Source organism: Carassius gibelio, chromosome A16 (genome assembly GCF_023724105.1).
Source record: "Carassius gibelio isolate Cgi1373 ecotype wild population from Czech Republic chromosome A16, carGib1.2-hapl.c, whole genome shotgun sequence".
NCBI classification, from domain to species: Eukaryota; Metazoa; Chordata; class Actinopteri; order Cypriniformes; family Cyprinidae; genus Carassius; species Carassius gibelio.
In genome coordinates this window covers 3,670,162-3,691,038 of record NC_068386.1, presented here as the reverse complement: position 1 = coordinate 3,691,038, position 20,877 = coordinate 3,670,162, and the positions used below count along the sequence as shown (strand labels likewise).

General features: G+C 37.1%; 1 protein-coding gene across 1 annotated transcript in view; it reads left to right on the top strand.

The window, feature by feature from the left end:
• The first annotated feature begins 204 nt into the window (after positions 1-204).
• LOC128030389 (thrombospondin type-1 domain-containing protein 7A) overlaps positions 205-20,877 on the top strand; it is a 99,153-nt gene continuing 78,480 nt past the window's right edge. Inside the window, exon 1 of the mRNA XM_052617958.1 lies at positions 205-648. Within this exon, the coding sequence (XP_052473918.1) occupies positions 516-648 (133 nt within the window). The 5' untranslated portion in view covers positions 205-515. The remainder of the gene's footprint in view (positions 649-20,877) is intronic.

The window sequence follows — 20,877 nt, the reverse complement described above, 5'->3', positions numbered from 1 at the left end:
CTTCATACAAATCCAGTCTCCCAGCAAACAGAAACAGAAAATGTGCAATATGCAGTACATAAATCTCCCTCTTTCCCCTTCCCTCCCTTAGTGACAGCACTCTCCTCGTATCTTGTCGTATACTTTAGCGTCACAGGAGCATGGCGAAGGAGCGTCCTTCTGCCCTAAGCTCGAGAGAGAGAGAGAGAGAGAGAGAGAGAGAGAGAGAGAGAGAGAGGCAGAGGGAGGAGAGATGCGGCGTCAGTCAGCTGCAGTAGGCAGAGGACAGCGGCAGCAGTAGCAGCAGTAGCTGCTGTTCACTATTGTTCAGCCAGAGCATTCTTCTTTTCGCTCCAGCCAACCAGAGGAGCAGAAGCCCAGGAAATCCACCACACGCTCCGTTCCTTCAGGGAGCACTAACTGAAGAGGCACGCAAACTCTTTCAGTCTTTTCAGTGCGACTGAACTTCTTTCTCTGCTCTCGTTGGGGTTTATTTTTCTCCCGACCGAGTGGATTTTACCCGACTCAGGGGAGCCATGGGACTTGGGGTTAGGGGTGCAAGGACAGTGTCCCTGTGTTTATGGAGGTTATTTTTACTACTCTGTGGAATCTGGACCGCTTACTCCCAAACGACAGGAGTTGGGAAGTCTCTGTACTTCTGGGAGACAGGTATGCAGCTATTTCCATAAGTACATCATTGACAGATGTGAAGGTTCCAGACTTGCTGTTTGTATAAAGTTGCATTGCAGTTGTTTTATTATCAGGGGGACAATTAAAAAGGACTACTGAAGGTCTTCGGTCTCATTTCAAAACAGCTCTGCGTTGAGTTTTTGAATTATATCTCGTCATCCTAATTTCTGATTCTCAAAGTCTGTAACGTAGAGAAACATGTCCCCGTTTCAGCACAGTAGGTTGTCTCCATTTTCCCAGGCTGATTGTTCATTTCTTGTGCTAGATAACAGCCGTATCGTTATTATAATGAAATCTGACAATATAATGGAAGGAGCTCTGAGGTACAAAGTAATGGAAGTTATTTGACTTTTGGTTTGCAAATATAGCCTTGTTTCACAGTCTGTGCACTAAAGCATCTGCTATATTTATAAAAAAAGTCTTATTTTGTATTTTACATGGCATTATACAATATGAATTAATTAAATTGTAATAAATATATAATGTACATGTTTGTTATATATTTTATTTAATAATTATATTTAGTTTAATTATACTTTTTTTAGGACCATAAAAATTTGACATTGTGATATTATTTCATGACAGTAACACACCTCATCTCCAAAATCTCACAAAAATACATATGCATTATATACAGTACAACAATTGTAAATTGTATAATATATAACAATTTGTATATAGATTTTTGTAGTACATCAGTCAAGATCAGTGGATTTACTGATTAAAGAAATCTCATTGTAATGCAAGAAACAAATAGTAAAAAAAATTATAAATCATTACTGTAATAAAATGATAAAAACCATACTTTTTGGAATTATTATTATTTTTTTCTGATTATAAGTGTTTTTTTTTTTTTAAATGTGATATAGAAGTTCATATACTAGCTTTACAATGCATTCAAATCAAAGCTATATTTGCAAACATGAAAGTGTAAATGTGCAATTTGGGCTCTTCTACTGGCCAGAGCAGTGTCTATTTGCCACTGTGTTAGTGATTTTTTTAAAGAGGATGTTAGTGTGTAAGGAGATTAAAGGAGGTGCTGGGATTTATATTTTTAAAAAACAACCCTGGGACATGAATGCAAAGAAGCGGAGTGGCGGCCTACACATCTCTCTCTCTTGTAGGTCACAGTAATTACAGATCAGGCTTATTTCATTGAAAAACATCTGGTGGAAATGCGGAGAGTATCTTGAATGTGCAGATGCATGATAGTGTGCAGTTTGGGTGTGATAATGTTATTGCGCTTTCTAGAGCGCTCAAGGGGAAGGAAATTTAGTTTTGACATATGATGTACTGTATGCATAATGAATCTGACCGTAGAAGAGTTCAGGCTTCAACCTGTGGGAAATTGCTCACATTTCTGCTGTTTATTGGTTTCACAGAAGAGCAATAAATCTGCTGTCTAGAGCTGATATCCTCCCATGATGGAGATGTTCATATAGCAGTCCTGGGAACACAAGTGCTGTAGAAGAGAATAAACCAGCAGCGTTCCTTGAAATGATGGTTAAAACCAACAAGCATTTTGTTTAGTTATTCTTAATGGCTATGATTTTCATGTTATAGTCAATAGCGCTTGCATACTTGGTGATTTTATTTCTAATAAGCAGGCTGGATTAAATGCCACACTGGTCTCTGTACATTTTCTTCCATGTTTGCTGTCTGAACATGGGTTTGATGTTCATACATCCCTGGAAAAGACTGGTAATTTTGTCCATATCTCCCTCTGCCTCAGCCTCCAATTAGAAGCACTCTTTCTTTTCTTATTTTATCATTATACAGTCTAGTGTTGACCCTCACTGCTCCACATCTCAGCTCAGGCTCCCATGTGTCTCAAACCCAGCTAATATTGACTCAGGAAGGATTCCTAATTAATGAGGGTATTTACAGGCCAAAATTGACTACGTGGGTTACTGTAACCTTGACTTGCACTTTTGATTAAATAGAGAGTAGCATCAGAAATGAAGAAGAATAATGTGTCATTCTGTTTGTAGAGAGATTATTTACAGTCCCGGATGTTAATTTGTTCTGCACAGGTGGTAGAGCTGTGCAATTAATCACATTTGATTGTCATGCGAATCTCGTCAGTAAAGCCAGTCCCGTGATTAGTAGTAAATCATCATCACCTGCTTTCAGATTAGCCGTAGTTCAAACTCAATCTGAAAGCAGGTGATGATGATTTACTTCTAATCATCATGGGACCGGCTTTACTGACAAGATGTGCATGACAGTCAAATGCGATTAATTGCACAGCCCTAACAGGCAGTCACTAAAGTGATAAAACAATCTAATCCTCATTTGCGTGCGAAATTTTGCTTGACAATCCTCATAAGGCTGCGGTTCTCCCAGTTGGTTGTGTGTATTTTTCTTTCAAACTTTTTCCTTCCGCTCAACTTTCTGTTAACATGCTTGGATACAGCACTCTGTGAACAGCCAGCTTCTTTGGCAATGACTGTTTGTGACTTACACTCCTTGTGAAGGGTGTCAATGATTGTCTTCTGGAAAACTGTCAGACCAGCAGTCTTCCTCATGATTGTGTAGCCTAGTGAACAAAACTGAGAGACCATTTTGAAGGCTCAGGAAACCTTTGCAGGTGTTTTGAGTTGATTAGCTAATTGGCATTTCACTATATTCTAATTTGTTGACATTGGTGGGTTTTTGTTAAATCTGAGGCAAAATCATCACAAATAAAGTAACAAATAAACTACTTCGGACTGTGTGCACTGAATTTATTTAAAAGTTTCACAATTTGAGTTGAATTACTGAAATTAATGAATTTTTCTACGACATTCTAATTTACTGAGATACACCTGTATACAGATTATATATGCTATTCCATTGCATTGACATTGCACAAAATATCTTCCTTTATGCTTTACAATAGAAAGTCACCAGGGGGAGTAAGTGATGACAGTATTTTTTTGGGTGAAACTCCCCCGTTCTGTTAGAAAAACAGCTTCCCTTTATATGCTGAATACGCTCAGAGCTCTAGCCATGTTTTCCCATGTGATTCCATAAGATCCAAAGTGCGCATAGGGACACTCTTTACATGGCCACGCTTGGAGACCACATATAGTGTATTCTGCTTATATTACACTTGTTTCATAATGAATCCATGTACTTTATACCCATGCTCTATGAGTAATAACAAGTAACATCTGAGCCACATTATTATGAAATGATCTGTAGGCTCTGACATATAAGGAGGTGGCGTTTTAATTTTACAGGCTCAGCTAAGAATGCTTTTCTTATGAAGCTAGATCTTACGGTTTATTTTGGTTTGGTGCTGGTCTGGCTGGTCTGTGATCTTGGTTGTCCAATTTGCCTTTTTTGGGACATCAGTATCACACATTTTTGATTTTGGCCTTTTCAATGAGATTAGGTTCAGTTGTCTTTGTAGATCATTGAAGATGAAGTTGTTGATTTTACATTTAAGGTTCTTCAGATCAGTATATTGAGTTCTGAAATTTTAAAGAACCGATAAGAGAAATAGGGAGTTTTCTAAAGGTTCCTAATGGCCGATTTTGCAGTTATGGTTTTGATGAACCATTTGTAATAATCTGAAGAACCTTTGTCCACTAATAAAGAACATTTTGTGAATTTGAAAAGTTCCATAAATGGCAAAAGATCTTCATGGAACCACAGATGCCAATAAAGAACATTTATTTTTAAACCCAGAATTATTAGAGTGTATTTTTTTCATTCCACAAAGTTCTTCATAGTTGAAAAAGGTTCTGTAGATTTTTTTTGTTCTTCAAATGTTCTTTTAAGAGCAATTCATTGAAGCCTAAAGTGTTTTTTCTCAGGCATCAGTGTGGAAACCCTCTTTTTTTTTTTTAAGAAAATGTGTATATTTGTTTTCTTGTTGCATCAATGTTATGACACATTGTAAACTATTGGCTGTACTCTCAACCAATGGGAACAGTTAATGCAGACTGAACTTGTGTGTGTGGCCCATGCCTCAGCAGGGTTTATCCGCTCTTAGAGGAGAGATTAGCCAGATTACGCAGGATTCGCCTCTTGTCTCCTGATTAAACAATCCCCCAGGAAAAAAGTTGTGCTGTCAGAGCCACTCACACTTCACTCCACATTACCTCCTTTAATAAGGCTTGCTAATGAATGAACCGGGAGCATTCAGGTTGCCTTCTCTTACCTTCGCTCCTCCCAACACACACACACACAAACACACGCAAAGACTATAGTGTGATTATTCTGCTCAGTTTAATTCAATGTTGATTCAGTTTAGTTCAGTAACTTTGCAAACTCTATTCAACTAAAAAAGCAGCTCTACAGAAGATCGTAGTGTCACTATTTAGCTCAAGTCAGTTCAGGCTTAATTCAACTGTAAGCACCTCTGCAAAAGGCAATGGTGTCATTATTCAACTCGAGTTAGTTGATTCACTTCAGTTCAATAAGTGTTGTAAGTCAATTACGAAATAAATGCAATTTAGCTGTAAAGCAGCTCTACAGAAGCATGTCAATTTAGTTTAAATTTTATTCTCATCCAGTATGAGTGTGAGTACAGTCAAGTTGATAATATTACTGAATATTAAGTGTATTATTTTTTATTTTTTTAAATGCTTTGAAGTTTGTGGAGTTCAGACTAAGGACAAAGGATCAGAAGCCACTTATAGTCCAAATAATTGCTATTTCGAGAGGTCTTGGAGCTGTTTGAAGATTCCTTGTCTCCAAATGAGAGGCTTTATTGAAAGTGGAGTGTGAGGATAAACTCTGTTAAAGACTGAAATGTTATTTTAAGAAAATTGATTGGGGGAGAAATGTAGGTGACTTAATTGTCACCTTTCCAAGAAGCAGATAAGGAAATGTACTGGGTGAAAGTCTGAACTCATTTCAGGGAATGCATTTTAATGTCACCCCATGTGACCCTGATTTCCATACGGATCTACAGGCAAACAAACCCAGTGACTATAATTGGTTGCAAAGTACTTCAGACTCGTGGCAAAGGGCTTTACGTTTATGAGGCCAGTTTCCGCAGAAAACATTATTCTCACAGAATGTTTAATGGCATTTTAACAGTTTGGAAAATTTATTTCCCTTGTGTGATCGATTTTTGTTTATTAAGCGCCTAAATTTGTCTCTAATTTAAAAGAGCTGTAGTTATAATTGAACTGTGCATTAAGAGTGTAATATAGTCATATATATATATATGAAAATAATTTATTAAAAAAATAAATCTTTTTTAACAATGTTTTTACTTTTCACTTGTTATCTATTTAACATATGCTTGCTGAATTAAAGTATTATAAAATATTAAAAATAAAAAATATTAAGTATTAAATGACAAAAATGTTAATTCAATTACCATGTTTTATATAAGTTGATCTTTGATTGTTTTATATCTCAATATCATTAATTTATTTTATAAATCATTTTTTATTTTATTAGTATTCTTTTCACTAATTAAAAATTCAATTAAAAACTATGTTTTCTTAAAAGCAATTTCAGAGCAATTAGAAATATTTACTCTTATTTTTTTTTCTTTAAATATCAGATGATGATTACATTTAAGCTTTAAATTTTAATGCTCTCATATTAGCAAAATTTGGTGACGTGGTCTTTAGGAAACTTAATGACAGATAAAAAGCAATTGTAATATTCATGATGCTGCCTAAATTTATTACTATTGATATATTGTGAATAGTTTATAAAGTTCAACCCAAATTACATTAAACAGCATTTCTTTAACGCACACAGCGACCAGCACGTGAACAGACTATTGTAAAATCCAAGCTTTCATGGAATATTGTGTTCTAATCCCTTTATTTTGGCAAAGAAAGCATACAGTTGTTGCATTATAATGTTACATAAACATCTCTTTTTTGCCTCTTAGGGTCAGTAAATGTGTTAGAGCATAAAAAAAAAAAATCTGCTTTTCCTGAAATATTTCTCCTGGTCTTGGTCCTGCTGGGAAAATTGTGTTTGTTTAATCTAAATATCAGGGTTTACGCTAATACCAAGACATCTCTAATATGGCTGTGTTGTGTGGATTAAAGATTATTCTAGATCCATAAAGTTTATTTAGTGTGGCATAAGAGGATTAGTCTTTTACACCATGTTCCACAATCTCTTACTGCCAGACCACATATGATTATGACTTTACAAAGCATCTTACATGAAAAACCAATAAGGATCTTCTTGGGGAAAAAAGTTTGAAAGGAATTGTAAGAAAAAAAAAAAAAAAAAAAAAAAAAGAGTAAAACTGAGATGTATTCTCAGTAAAGTTTAATAGATGATGTGTGGCTCTATGGATCTAGTAAGTTAAGTGGCATTGTTGTTACTTAAAGAAAAGAAAAAATATATATTTTATTTTCTGCTAGTTGCCAAGGCAATGTTTCTCATTTTCATTTAGTTTAATTTGTACTAAAATAACTAAAACTGACACTGAAATAAACATAAAAAAAAACACAATACAATTCATACAAATTTAACTAAAACAAAAATGAAAACCCAAAATAAAACATTAAACAAATTTATAAATCCTGTAAGAAAGTTAGTTCAATCTAAATAAAAATGTGTGTATTTTCCCTAGTGTTTATGTGTGCTGTGTATTTTATGCTTATTAGAATATTTTGTTGTAAGCCTACATTTACATTCATGCATTTAGCAGATGCTTTTATAAAAAAAAAAAAATCATAATATACATTACCAGGTTTGTTTATGAATATTTAGCAACTTAATGACACTAATTTTTATTGAAATCAATTCTGTTGTGTGCTGAGCATTATCTGTATGCATATGTAGAGCATTTCAATAGTCATGTCACTGTCTTTTTAAGTGTATATATATATGTGTGTGTGTGTGTGTGTATATATATATATATATATATATATATATATATATATATATATTAGTATGCATGTATGTCTAAAAGGGTTAGTTCATGGCAAAATGAAAATGATGTCATTAATAACTCACCCTCATGTTGTTCCAAACAAGACCTCCGTTCATTTTTGGAACACAGTTTAAGATATTTAAGATTTAGTCCAAGAGCTTTCTGTCCCTCCATTGTATGTACGGTATACTGTCCATGTCCAGAAAGGTAATAAAACTCGAGAACGAGTCAATGTTTTGTTCGTTATCTGGCTCGGCTCGGTGTTCATCTTCACAGCAGTTCAGTCAGTGTACTGTTTGAGTGCATGCATTACTCCGGGATATTGGTTTGTTTGAACTCAGAGGGAGTGTCAGAAACATTAAAAAAGTTAACAGCTTAAGTCATTTGTGGATTAATGCGTATTAGAGATGCGAACCGTTTAAAACGAACCGTCTCTCACAACAGACACGGAAGAGAAGACAATGCTGAAAAAGTCGTCGTTTTTGCTATTTTTGGACCAAAATGTATTTTTGTTGCTTCAACAAATTCTAACTGACCCTCTGATGTCACATGGACTACTTTGATGTTTTTCTTACCTTTCTGGACATGGACAGTATACTGTACACACAGCTTCAATGGAGGGACTGAGAGCTCTAGGACTAAATCTAAAATACGGGTTTGGAACGACATGAGGGTGAGTTATTAATGACATAGTTTTAATATTTGGCTGAACTAACCCTTTAATACTGAAAATATGACAATACCGACTGAAAGAGGTCAGCTAAATTCACATGCACCCTGCTGTGGATGTCTTTCTGAACTCTCCAGAGCAGAATGAAAGCGGCTGCTGATGTTCACCTAAAAAAACAAAAAAAACAGACCCTGAACACGTTTACAATGTACACTCAAGAGCACTTCTTTCATTCTGGTGGAGCAACACACAGCTTTTCAGAGAACAGATGGAAATGGACTCTGTTTGTGAGTGCAGTGACATTTAGTTGACCGATGTAGTCATTGTTCCTGTGGATAATTGTGCAAAGGAAGTACATTCTAAAAAAATAGGGCACAATGTACTGTATTAATGGGAAGGAATTCTATATATATATATATATATATATATATATATATATATATATATATATATATATATATATATATATATATATATATATATATATATATAAATTTTTTTTAATAGGTGATTTACCTGTGTTTTAAATTTTGCACTGAATGTCATGTGTTTTGGAGTTATTGAAAATTTATTGTCCATAAAAGTAATGGCCAGTGTCCTTGCAGATTTACTTTTCTGTTCTTTTCTGTTTTTTTTTGCTGTTGAGTATCTCTAGTCTTGCATACAATTAGAGTACAGTGAAGAATTTCTTTAAAAATTATAGCATTTTAATTAGGGTTACTGAATAATGATAGTCTTTGCTATGGCAAGCATCATTACCACATTTGCACATTTTCTCCTGAAAAAGTTACTTATTATTTGCTCTCGATTTTACTAATGTTTGGAGACTTTAATTTTTAATTGAGTTCTCGGTTGTTCTGGACAGGTGACGGTCAGCAGTAAGGTTGGACTGTAGTGTTGTTTCCTCCATCCATCATCTTCCGCTTATCCGGGGCCGGGTCGTGGGGGCAACAGTCTAAGCAGAGACGCCCAGACTTCCCTCTCCCTAGCCACTTCTTCCAGCTCTTCCGGGGGGACCCCGAGACGTTCCCAGGCCAGCCGGGAGACATAGTCCCTCCAGCGTGTCCTAGGTCTTCCCCGGGGCCTCCTCCCGGTGAGACGTGCCTGGAACACCTCCCTGGGAAGGCGTCCAGGAGGCATCCGAAATAGATGCCCGAGCCACCTCAGCTGGCTCCTCTCGATGTGGAGGAGCAACGGCTCTACTCTGAGCTCCTCCCGAGTGACCGAGCTTCTCACCCTATCTCTAAGGGAGCGCCCAGCCACCCGACGGAGAAAGCTCATTTCGGCCGCCTGTATCCGGGATCTTGTCCTTTCGGTCATGACCCACAGCTCATGACCATAGGTGAGAGTAGGAACGTAGATTGACCGCTAAATCGAGAGCTTTGCCTGTCAGCTCAGCTCCTTCTTCACCACGACAGACCGGTACAGCGACCGCATTACTGCAGAAGCTGCACCGATCCGTCTGTCAATCTCACGTTCCATCCTTCCCTCACTCGTGAACAAGACTCCAAGATACCTGAACTCCACCACTTGAGGCAGGAACTCTCCACCAACCTGAAGTGGGCAATCCACCCTTTTCCGACTGAGAACCATGGCCTCGGACTTGGAGGTGCTGATTCTCATCCCAGCCGATTCACACTCGGCTGCAAACCGTCCCAGTGCACGCTGAAGGTCCTGGTCTGAGGAGGCCAACACGACAACATCATCCGCAAAAAGCACCGACGAAATCGTATGGTCCCCAAACCGGACACTCTCCGGCCCTTGGCTGCTCCTAGAAATTCTGTCCATAAAAATTATGAACAGAACCGGTGACAAAGGGCAGCCCTGCCGGAGTCCAACATGCACCGGGAACAGGTCTGACTTACTGTACTTACTTGGCAATGCGAACCAAGCTCTTGCTCCGGTCGTACAGCGACCGAACAGCCCTAAGTAGGGAGCCGCCGACCCCATACTCCCGGAGCACCCTCCACAGGATGTCGCGAGGAACACGGTCGAATGCCTTCTCCAAGTCCACAAAACACATGTGGACTGGTTGGGCAAACTCCCATGACCCCTCCAGCACCCTGGAAAGGGTATAGAGCTGGTCCAGTGTTCCACGACCAGGACGAAAACCACACTGTTCCTCCTGAATCCGAGGTTCCACTATCGGCCGAATTCTCCTCTCCAGTACCTTGGCATAGACTTTCCCAGGGAGGCTGAGAAGTGTGATCCCCCTATAGTTGGATCACACTCTCCGGTCCCCCTTCTTGAAAAGAGGGACCACCACCCCGGTCTGCCAGTCCAGAGGTACTGTCCCCAACCGCCATGCGATGTTGCAGAGGAGTGTCAGCCAAGACAGCCCCACAACATCCAGAGACTTGAGGTACTCGGGGCGGATCTCATCCACCCCCGGTGCCTTGCCACCGAGGAGCTTTTTAACTACCTTGATGACTTCAGCCCGGGTGATGGACGAGTGCTCCTCCGAGTCCCCAGCCACTGCTTCCTCAACGGAACACAAGTCGGTGGGATTGAGGAGATCCTCGAAGTATTCCTATTTGTCGTAAATATTTATTAAGCAGCAAATCAGCATATTGGAATGATTTCTGAAGGATCATGTGACACTGAAGACTGGAGGAATGATGCTGAAAATACAGCTTTGAGTCACAGGAGTAAATAGAAATAGGAAAATAATTTGGGTTTCATTTAATTGTTGTCCTGGAATAAGAGTATAGAGATAAAAAATGAATGTGAATAGCATAATTCAGATAATTTAGTCTGAATAATAGTTAAGATTTTACTTAATTTTTTTATAGTCTCTATTCCTCACCAGGGCTGCATTTATTTGATAAATACAATAAAAACAGTAATATCGATTTTATTTTAAATTACAATTTAAAATAACTGTTTTCTATTTGAATCTATTTTAAAAAGTAATTTATTCCTGTGATGCAAAGCTGATTTTTCATCATCATTACTCCAGTCTTCAGTGTCACATGGATCTTCAGAGATCAGTCTAATATGCTGTTCAACAAGCATTTCTGATTAGTATCAATGTTGAATATTTTTGTTGAAACCATGATGCATCTTTTTCAAGATTCTTTGACGATACGAAAGTTCATAAGAACAGCATCTATTTTAAATCCTTTGTAACATTATAAATATCAATACTGTAACCTTTGATCAATTTAATGCATCCTTGATGAATAAAAGTATTAATTTATTTGAGTATTATAAGCTCCATTTGAAACGTTGAGTGAATCAACATATGAGATCTAAAACCCAAACATCTCCATTTCATCTTCTGGATGACAGACCGTTTTAAACGGATCTCAGTGATATTTCTTTCTCCCCCTTTCAGTTGTGTAAAACTTCATTAGTACAGTACTTTAGTTCTGCTCTCTGATGTGGGTGTTGTTTGTAGTGCCAGTTCTCGCTGTGGCAGCACCTCCACATTTACTGTACACCCCGGCACTAACGCCTTCAGATCTCTTCTAAAGGCCCAGCGGGCGTGAGCTTCAGCTCTGTCGCACCTCCCATTACAGTTCACTTCATTTACTGACACAATGCCAATGCTAATATCTTTCAGCTTCTCTATTACTCAACTTCATTACTCGAGACCTGCCTCCCTGTGTCAGAACGACATGTTTTCAGCTCCACGAGCGTCAGTGGAGTTTGCTGACACTGTGCTGATGAGCTATTGATATTTTTGAGTCCATGAGGGCTACTATCTGTGTGACCCATATGGCTGGGCATCTGCTTCATATTATAGGTTCCAGGAATGAAAAATTTGTCATATTTACTCACTCATTATGTCATTCAAATCCCATATGCATTTTTTTTTTCAAAGATAGGATTGCCCAATATTTACTTAAATATTATGACTTGACTCACACAGTTAGTTTGTCATCACGTTTTTTGTGTTTATTTAAAATGAGAAACAACTGTTTATAATTTTTTTAACCTATTTCACAATTATTTTAATCTCCAACCTGTTTCATTCTGCTTTGCTTCTTATGCTTTTATAAAAAAAAAAGTGCAATGTAAAATCATGTAAATAATTGTAAAATATATAACACATATATACACAGCACACACACATATTTTGTAAGCAATAACTTTTATTTTGGATGCGATTAATCACAATTAATCATATGACAGCATTAGTTTTTCATCATATATTGCTGATGGCGATACTTTGTCCTGTCACTTTCCCTCACCTTCCCACCGGATTATTTCCTCTCTGTTGAACCACCTTGAAGTTGCTTCATGAATTTCTCCTCTGTCAGAATATGATTCCATGCACTGGGCGATGTTCCACTGTGTTGCCTACGCGCTCCTCTCCCACTCAGTTCATGTCGAGATCTCTGTGCAGTCGGGCTCTGATGAAGACTGTTTTTTGCAGCGAGGGGATTGGATTGCATCGCTGTCACAGCTGTCAGTCATGGCACGAGCCCCCTGTGCCATGCTGACAACCGCAGCCATAGCAACCATGCCGTGACGATGTTATATTAGGCATAGCATCGTTTTGAGCTGCTTTCTTCTGGTCCTCTGCATGTGCTTCCTTTGAGTGTATTTCTACAGTGGATCCTGACATCACTTCTGTTAAACTGAGCGTGTTCCTTATGTGGAGGAAGCACTTTGTTACTAGGGGTGGGTGGTGTGACTAAAATCTTGTGGGAGTCATTTTAGACCACTGTAACAGTGTATATTATCAGCATCGTTGTTTTATTTCTATAGCACTGTACTGAGTATTTGGTGCTATAACAACAGCAAGTTCATGGGTTTGATTTCCATATGCATGAAATCATGTGTGGCTGAATACAATGTAAGCATGAAAGTGACATTTAAAAGTTTAATCGAATTTGATAACTTTCCCATTTTACATGCAAAAGATATGATTCAACAAATGGGAAAAAATAGCTTCACATTATGAAATGCTTGAGTAAAAAAAAAAAAAAAAACTGTAAACGGTAAAGCAAAGATTATATAACAACTACCGTATTTTCCGGACTATAAGTCACACTTTTTTTCATAGTTTGGCTGGTCCTGCGACTTATAGTCAGGTGCGACTTATTTATCAAAATTAATTTGACATGAACCGAAAGAAATGAACTAACAGAAAACATTACCGTCTCCAGCCGCCAGGGGGCGCTCTGTGCTGCACAGTGATCCTGTAGTCTACACTGAAAACATAGCGCGCCCTCTCGTGGCTGTAGACGATAATGTTTTCTCTTGGGTCTTGGTTCTAAATAAATGCGACTTCTAGTCCGGTGCGACTTGTATATATATTTTTTCTTGTCATGATGCATTTTTGGACTGATGCGACTTATACTCAGGTGCGACTTATAGTCCGAAAAATACGGTATTCTGAATTATGTTGAATTATGCTTTTGCAGAACTAGAGATTTATTTTTCAGATGTGTTTGAAACATGATCCTTCAGAAATCATTCTAATTTTCTGATTTGCCGCAGTGTTTCTATTAAAAAAATATTCAAATTAACTTTTTTTGTCATTTAAATTCTGTGAAATTTACTAGAAATGACTTCGCAAGTAGTGACAGCCTACACCACTTTTTTGTCAGTGCATCCTGACAACTTTTAAATGGTAGTATAAATAGCCAAACGAATGTCTACATGAAATCAAAAATGGCTTTTTGTTTTTGTAATGCACCTCATTAAATGTCTTTGTGCTGATTTCATTTAGGCAGCGAAGTTCAATTGCAAAATATTGCTTTAGTTGTTGTTTTACCAAACTCCCTTTCGATCTGGTGCCATTCAGGTATATGACACCCTTTTTAGTCCTACTCTATTTTTTCTCTTCAAAAGTTTAATATTGTCTTCATATGGTAAAACTTTGGCATTTTTCTACATGTATGAAAATATAAATGAAGAGCCATGGAAAGGTTACAGGAGTATTAAGGTTATATAGGAAAACCTACCGACTGACACATTTCTAGTATCGTACTTTACAGTAAATACTGTGAAATCCGTCCGACCCTAGTGTATCCTGACATGAGCTCTTGTTAAACTGAACCTGTTACAGTTTCTGTACATGGAGGAAGCACGTTGTTATCCTGAAAACAATGTGGCTGGTGTTCCCATTCTCTCAATTTCTTCCCTGACTACATGCTGTTTTTTTAGTTTCTTTTTTATGCGTGGAGTATTTGCAGAGGTGGAGCCATGTGCCCAAGTGTGTGAGAGTCGGTGTGCTTGTGCCTTATGTAGGTCAGTACGATCTCTCGCTGTCCTTCTGATAAACCCAGCAGTCTTGCACAGCATCACTATCTCTGGTGTCACTTGTGGAAAAAGGCTATAGATGGAATCTTGCATTGGCTATAGTGACAGTTTTTGAAAGATTAATTTGATTAAAGTGTTGAGTGTGGCGTCATGTGAATGCCGTGGAGTGTGTGGGTGTGTATTGCCATGGCTCACAGAAGTGAGGCAGCTGGTATTTACATGAGCACAGATTGGCCAGGAGATACCATGCAGAGGGATGAGACAGGATGATTTTTTCTGTGCTTCCATTCAGCTTGCTGTGAGACCACCATAACAAGTGCAGAAAGTTTGTTTTGTAAAGTTTTATGGGAGGACGAGGCGTATTAGAATGGTTGATTGACTGATAATTTGAATGTACTGTAAATGCCAACAATAGGTGTATTATGTGCAATAATCATTATTATATATTTTTTATATACTTGCATCAAAACATTAACTAATCAATTAATTAATAACATACCACTCAAAAGTTTTTTCAGCAAAGATGCATTAATTTAATCAAAAGTAGCAGTAAAGGCATTTATAATGTTACAAAAACAATTTTATTTAAATACTGTTCTTTTGAACTTTCTATTGATCAAAGAATCTGAAAAAAGTATCATAGTTTTCAGAAAAATATAACCACTGTTTTCAATATTGATAATAATAAATTTTCATAGAAAAATTAAAAGAAAATTAGTAAGCAATGTCTTAAATGCCTATATAATTTACAATTAAATGTATGCAGATTTTAAATTGCATTTATTTTTAATGGTGTAATGACACCAATTGTACAAATTGTATGAGCAAATTGTTATCAATATTTCTCATACTGTAACTCGATTTTGCTACTACATGACTGAATCCACATCAGACCAGACCAAAGGAATAAAAAAAGCTTCATGTTTTCCCAGTAGCTACCCTTCATTTTGACTAGAGGATGCATCAGTGTCTGATCTGGAGAAAACATGCTCTTTGGAATGGGCTTGCGGTTGAGTTCTTTTGATGCGCTTCCTGCTGGGGTGGTCTTTGAACACAGATCTTTGAATATGAGTCTGCTGACCCATCAGAGCTGAGGTCAACATACACCAGTCCTTCTTGCTTTAGAAATAAACTCCACAAACTGTCTGAGCAGTTCCAGAGACACAGCAGATGAGCTCCATCTTCTGTTGCAGATAAACTGTCCTGGTGATTACCAATACTCCAGAATCATCTGCAGGATATGCAGGCTTAAGACGGGACAAGATGTTTCACCTTCACTGTCTTAGACTGGAATCTATTTACTTTTGAAGCCCGTTTCTGCCACTGTCACATTTTCAGTCACATTGTGACGACTTTTACAGAATTGTGAGAGAAACTCACAATTGTCGATTATAAGGTCCTATTCTGAGAAAAAAAAGACTTCCTTTTTTTTTCTTCTCAGAATTGAATGTTTTTATCTCACAGTCCTCTCACAATTGCTTGTTATAAAGTCAGAATTCCGAGATATAAATCGAATCATTCAGTCCTGTCAATCATCATTATGAGCCTATATAAGCAGAAATAATTGCGACACCCCAGCGACAATTCTTCTGTCATCCCTCCACCTCTCTATCTCCTCCTCTGTTCATGTTATTCTCTTTTTATGTAGTCTGGTGTTGAACTCCGAGCTTAAGCCAAGCATCAGGTTCGAGCCTTCATCGAGAACAGCAAGCCAAGTTTGTTTAACATTAAAGGGTACATAACATACACAGTTTCACCTAATCTCATGTTAATCTTGAGTACCTATAGAGTAGTACTGCATCCTTCATATCTCCAAAAAGTCTTTAGTTTTATCATATTTATAAAAGAAAAACAGTTTTCCGATTCTCTCTGGAAAAAGTCGAGCTCCTGGAGGCGTGCCGTGGGCGGAGCTTTAATACTGATGTTCTGTGTTGTTACCATTAACATTTATTCACTTATGTGCTGACTTCCAACAAAAGAAAGAAATCTGATGCAGTTCTACTTAAATGTATGGGGTGTTTTATCACAGGGACGGCTCCATGTTTTAATAGCAAACGATGTGCAAATCCAGCATTGACCTGGGCCTTGTTTATAAAACATTTGTCACTCAGACGACCAGAACACACAAATGCACTTGATACATTCCATTGCTGCCCCGGAAAAGCAAACTGCATCCACTGTTCTTGTAACGCTGGGTTCTTTGGGAAGCTGAACATGGTAAACTTTCCCTCACATCCAAAAACACACTTATTCTGAGACCGACCTTCTCGAACAAATCCTATGCAGCGCTGCCGATGATTTCCTGATGAAGCGCGTTAATGTGCGTGATCTCCCTCTTCTCTGATCAACATGTGCACGGGTGCGCTTTTCAGAGAGAAATGCTCATATAAGCATCGTCTACGTCATTAAATCCACGATCGAAAAAAAAAAACAGCCAAAACTTGTGCCAACCCGGAAGTAACATTTTCGGCAAAAGATTCTCTGTCATTCTTCCAAATTATTTTTTACAACTTTGGCCATGTTTAACATGAGAATCCATCTCTTTGACACTGTGAACAACTCTGAATACATGAAACATTGTACCCCCCCTTTGACCATCAGGACAGGATGGGCAGGTGAACTCATGAAAGGTTCTTCATGAAATCATTGATGCTGATAAAGAACATTTCATTTTAAGAATGTGAACAGAAATGTGACATGCAGCTAAGTTTTAGCTTTTTTTACTTTTAGGCTCTGTTTACACTAGTGCAGTTTCATTTTAAAATGCATAACTTCTGTAAAGCTTATGCCTAGCGTTAACAATACTCTGGCGTTTTTCACTTTCTAAAATGGAGACTTTTGAAAATGATGCTGACCCTGTTTTAATTTACATTTATGCATTTAGCAGACGCTTTTCTCCAAAGCGACTTACAGTGCATTCAGGTTAACATTTTTTACCAAATGTTTCCTGGGAATCGAACCCACAACCTTTTGTGCTGCTAACGCAATGCTCTACCACGTGATCTCTGTGTATCCTTAATGACCTTGTAGCCATATAATGTCTCTGTCAAGTATGTTGCTGTATTAGATTTGGCATGACTCTCAGTCAACATTTTCGGCTGCCTTGTAATCATTATTCATTTTGAGTAACAAATCCACCTCATCATCTGTCCACACAAAGACATCCTTGCTTTTCCTCACCATCATGCTCATTGTTGAACCTGTGACTAGCAACTAACTTCTTGTTTACACTTTTAAGCGCATGACCAGTGTACATGAATGGTCACGTGACATGCGTTTTCGGTTATATAGTGTAGATGGAGGTCATTTCTGAAATGCCAGTTTAAATGTGCATTGTTTTAAATCTAAAATGCTGTTTTAAAACGAAAATGCATTTGTGTAAATGGCCTTAATGTTGATATTGGCACATATTTTTTGATATTTGAAGAATTTGATGGTGAATTATTTGTTTTAAATCTTAAGCAAAAGCCTCTAATTTCAGACTTTGAAAAGCAATTGAGATTAGTTTCATTTATGATTTCCTTGCCTATGGAGAACATTATATCCTAGAGGACAATGTTATTGCTTGTTCTTTCAAAGCTCAGGAGATTAAATAAGAGTTTCATTTTGGCATGTAGACCCAAATGAAACATTTGAGGTAATTTGGTTTTGGGAGAATTTTATGAGAAATGTTTTCTTTTTCATTTGTTTGCTTGTCAAAGAGCTGAGTGCATTACAGTGTACCAAAAATCTTGTAGTATTTTATTTTCAGCATAATTATCTTCTGCTCATTTTAGGGCATAAATAATTCACCAATCCATAGTACTGATTCCATATGTAACAACCTGACCTGTTATCTGCACAAACCCTGACTTCATTTTCATCACACGTGCTTGCCTGGACTGGAGAAGAGCAATCACAGTCAAGGGGAAAAAAAGAGAAGTGTGATCATTCATCGTGCCCTCCTGCTAATAGAAAACGGCAGTGTTCATTGTGCCCCCGCCTGCTGTGATCACAGCCCAGTGGCCGTGTCATCTCAGGCGAGCTCCGCACGTGTCTCTGGAGCTCAGGACATTTGATTTCAGGCTAGGCTTTCTGAAGAATATGTGAGTGCTGTTGTGGGTAATTGCAAGGGCCTTGCAATTCAGCCGCTAAAGTGTTTTGAGTGGTTTTTAGTATTGCCATGTGATTGTTAGGGTGTTTTAGAAGATTATTAGGTGGTTGTTTTCTGGCTCAAGTAAAATATCTCAAGTCTGTCCTGTGTTTTAGTGTTTTGCCCATTTTATGATTTGCCATTCAAAAAATATGTGGGATTAAAAATTTTTTTTTTTCTTCTTTATGTATTTTGCTTAAGATTCCATTGACTCCATTGATGGCCATTCAAAAATAGTCGTATATTCTGTTATTGTGAAGAATTATTACAATTTAAAATAACTCTTTCCTATTTAAATATATTGTAAAATGGGTAACACTTTGCAATAAGGTTCATTAGTTAACATTAGTTAACTACTTTAATTAACATGAATTAAGAATGAACAATACTTCTACAGCATTTATTAATCTTAGTCATTGTAAACCTTTACTAATGCAGTATTTAATTCAAAAGTTGATGCACTTTGAATGATCAGGAACTAACAATGAACAACTATATTTTCATTAAGATTAAATAAATAATGTATTGTTCATTGTTTGTTCATGCTAGTCGAACTAACAATAATGAATTGAACTTTATTGTAAATTGTTACTGTAAAATGTTATTTATTCATGATGCAAAGCTGAATTTTCAGCATCATTACTCAAGTCTTCAGTGTCACATCAGCCTTCAGAAATCAGACATATTTCTTATGATTATTAATGTTGAAAACCGTTGTATTGCTTAATATTTTCATGGAAACCATGCTCTATAATTTAAGGGTTTTTGCTGAATTGAAAGTAAAAAAAACAGCATGTATTTGTGTAACCATATAAATATTCAAAATCAATTTAATGCAAGCTAATGCATCCTTGCTTAATAGAAGTATGTTTCCTTTAAAAGGGTGTATAAATAAATCAAATTACTTTTGTTGTGTATATAAATCACAAAAATTACATAATTCTAGATGTTTTTCCAATCATAGGAGTGGTTTGCTGCAACAGGTTCATATAGATTCACAAGTACTAGGATAATGAGCCTGTTTTTGTTCTAGTCGACTGCCTGCTGTTATTCATCTTAGATGTTTTCATCTGCTGATTTCAGTTCCGTGCATCTCTGTATTTTTAATCTCTCATACTTTCATTTCTCTCTCATTTTTTGGATGTATTTGTTATGAGTAACATTAAATATAGCAGCCCTTTTGAAAATGTTTCCCCACATGAACCAGCACCAATTTTTTTCTAAAGCTCATTTGAAACCATATTCATTGTTAAAAGTGCTATACAAATAAACTATAAACATAAAAAAATGTATGTTTAACAATGCTGGCTGTGTTGTACGGTATACTGCACATTTGTGGGTAATCTGCATATTCTTGCCACCCAAAAAAACTTTTGCACATTTTCACTTTGAAATATATCAGATTGCAGCAATAATATGGGTTGCTAACGGCTAACTTTATGTTGTACATAATCTGGAATATTCCTTCCATTTGACACACCCACGTTGAACATGATACGAGATCAAACAAGATGATGAATGGGACAAAATCTAATGAAATCGAATAACTGAAGCTCATAGAATCAAAGGAAGTCAGGAGGAGGAGTTTGATGGTACAAGCCAAAATATAATGAGGATGCACAAGCGATTATGAGCATCCCTCTGATGTAATCATCTCATTATCTAATGCAAGAATTGGTTTAGCACAGCAAACAGGAAAAACTAAGTGCTTTGTTTACAACAGTGTGAAATAGGGATGCACGATAATATCGGCACAACATCGGTATCGGCCGATAAAAGCTTAAAATGACCATTATCGGTATCGGCCGATATGAATATTTCTGCCGATGAGCCAAACCGATATTCTCCAAGTGAAATAATTGACCTGTTTTTCAGATGTGAATGTCTGTCTACATTTGTAAAATAATAAATTTATGGTAGAATCAGTACAGAAGAGATACATGGATTTCTCTTCAGTAAAATTAAAGTTTAAATATATCAGTATATATTTGTAAATATATCAGTATATATTTGTATATATATCGATATCGGCTTCGGCCAAAATTATTTAGAAAATATCGGCATATCGAATATCGGCCAAAATCCAATATCGTGCATCCCTAGTGTGAAACTCCTTTAATGGGTGCAAGAAACATTGCTATACTGACCTCTTTCAAATGTAAATAATGCCGAAATCTAGCCAATTTAAACCTGAAAGATGTAAACGCACACATTGGAGGGCGTGCGTTTTATGAACCTAAGATCTTCCACAACATGCCTCTCCTCGCTTTCAAGTTGTTCCCTTGCAGCACTTGAAAGCCTGACGCATCCATTAGTGTGTTTCAGCTACAATGACTCGCG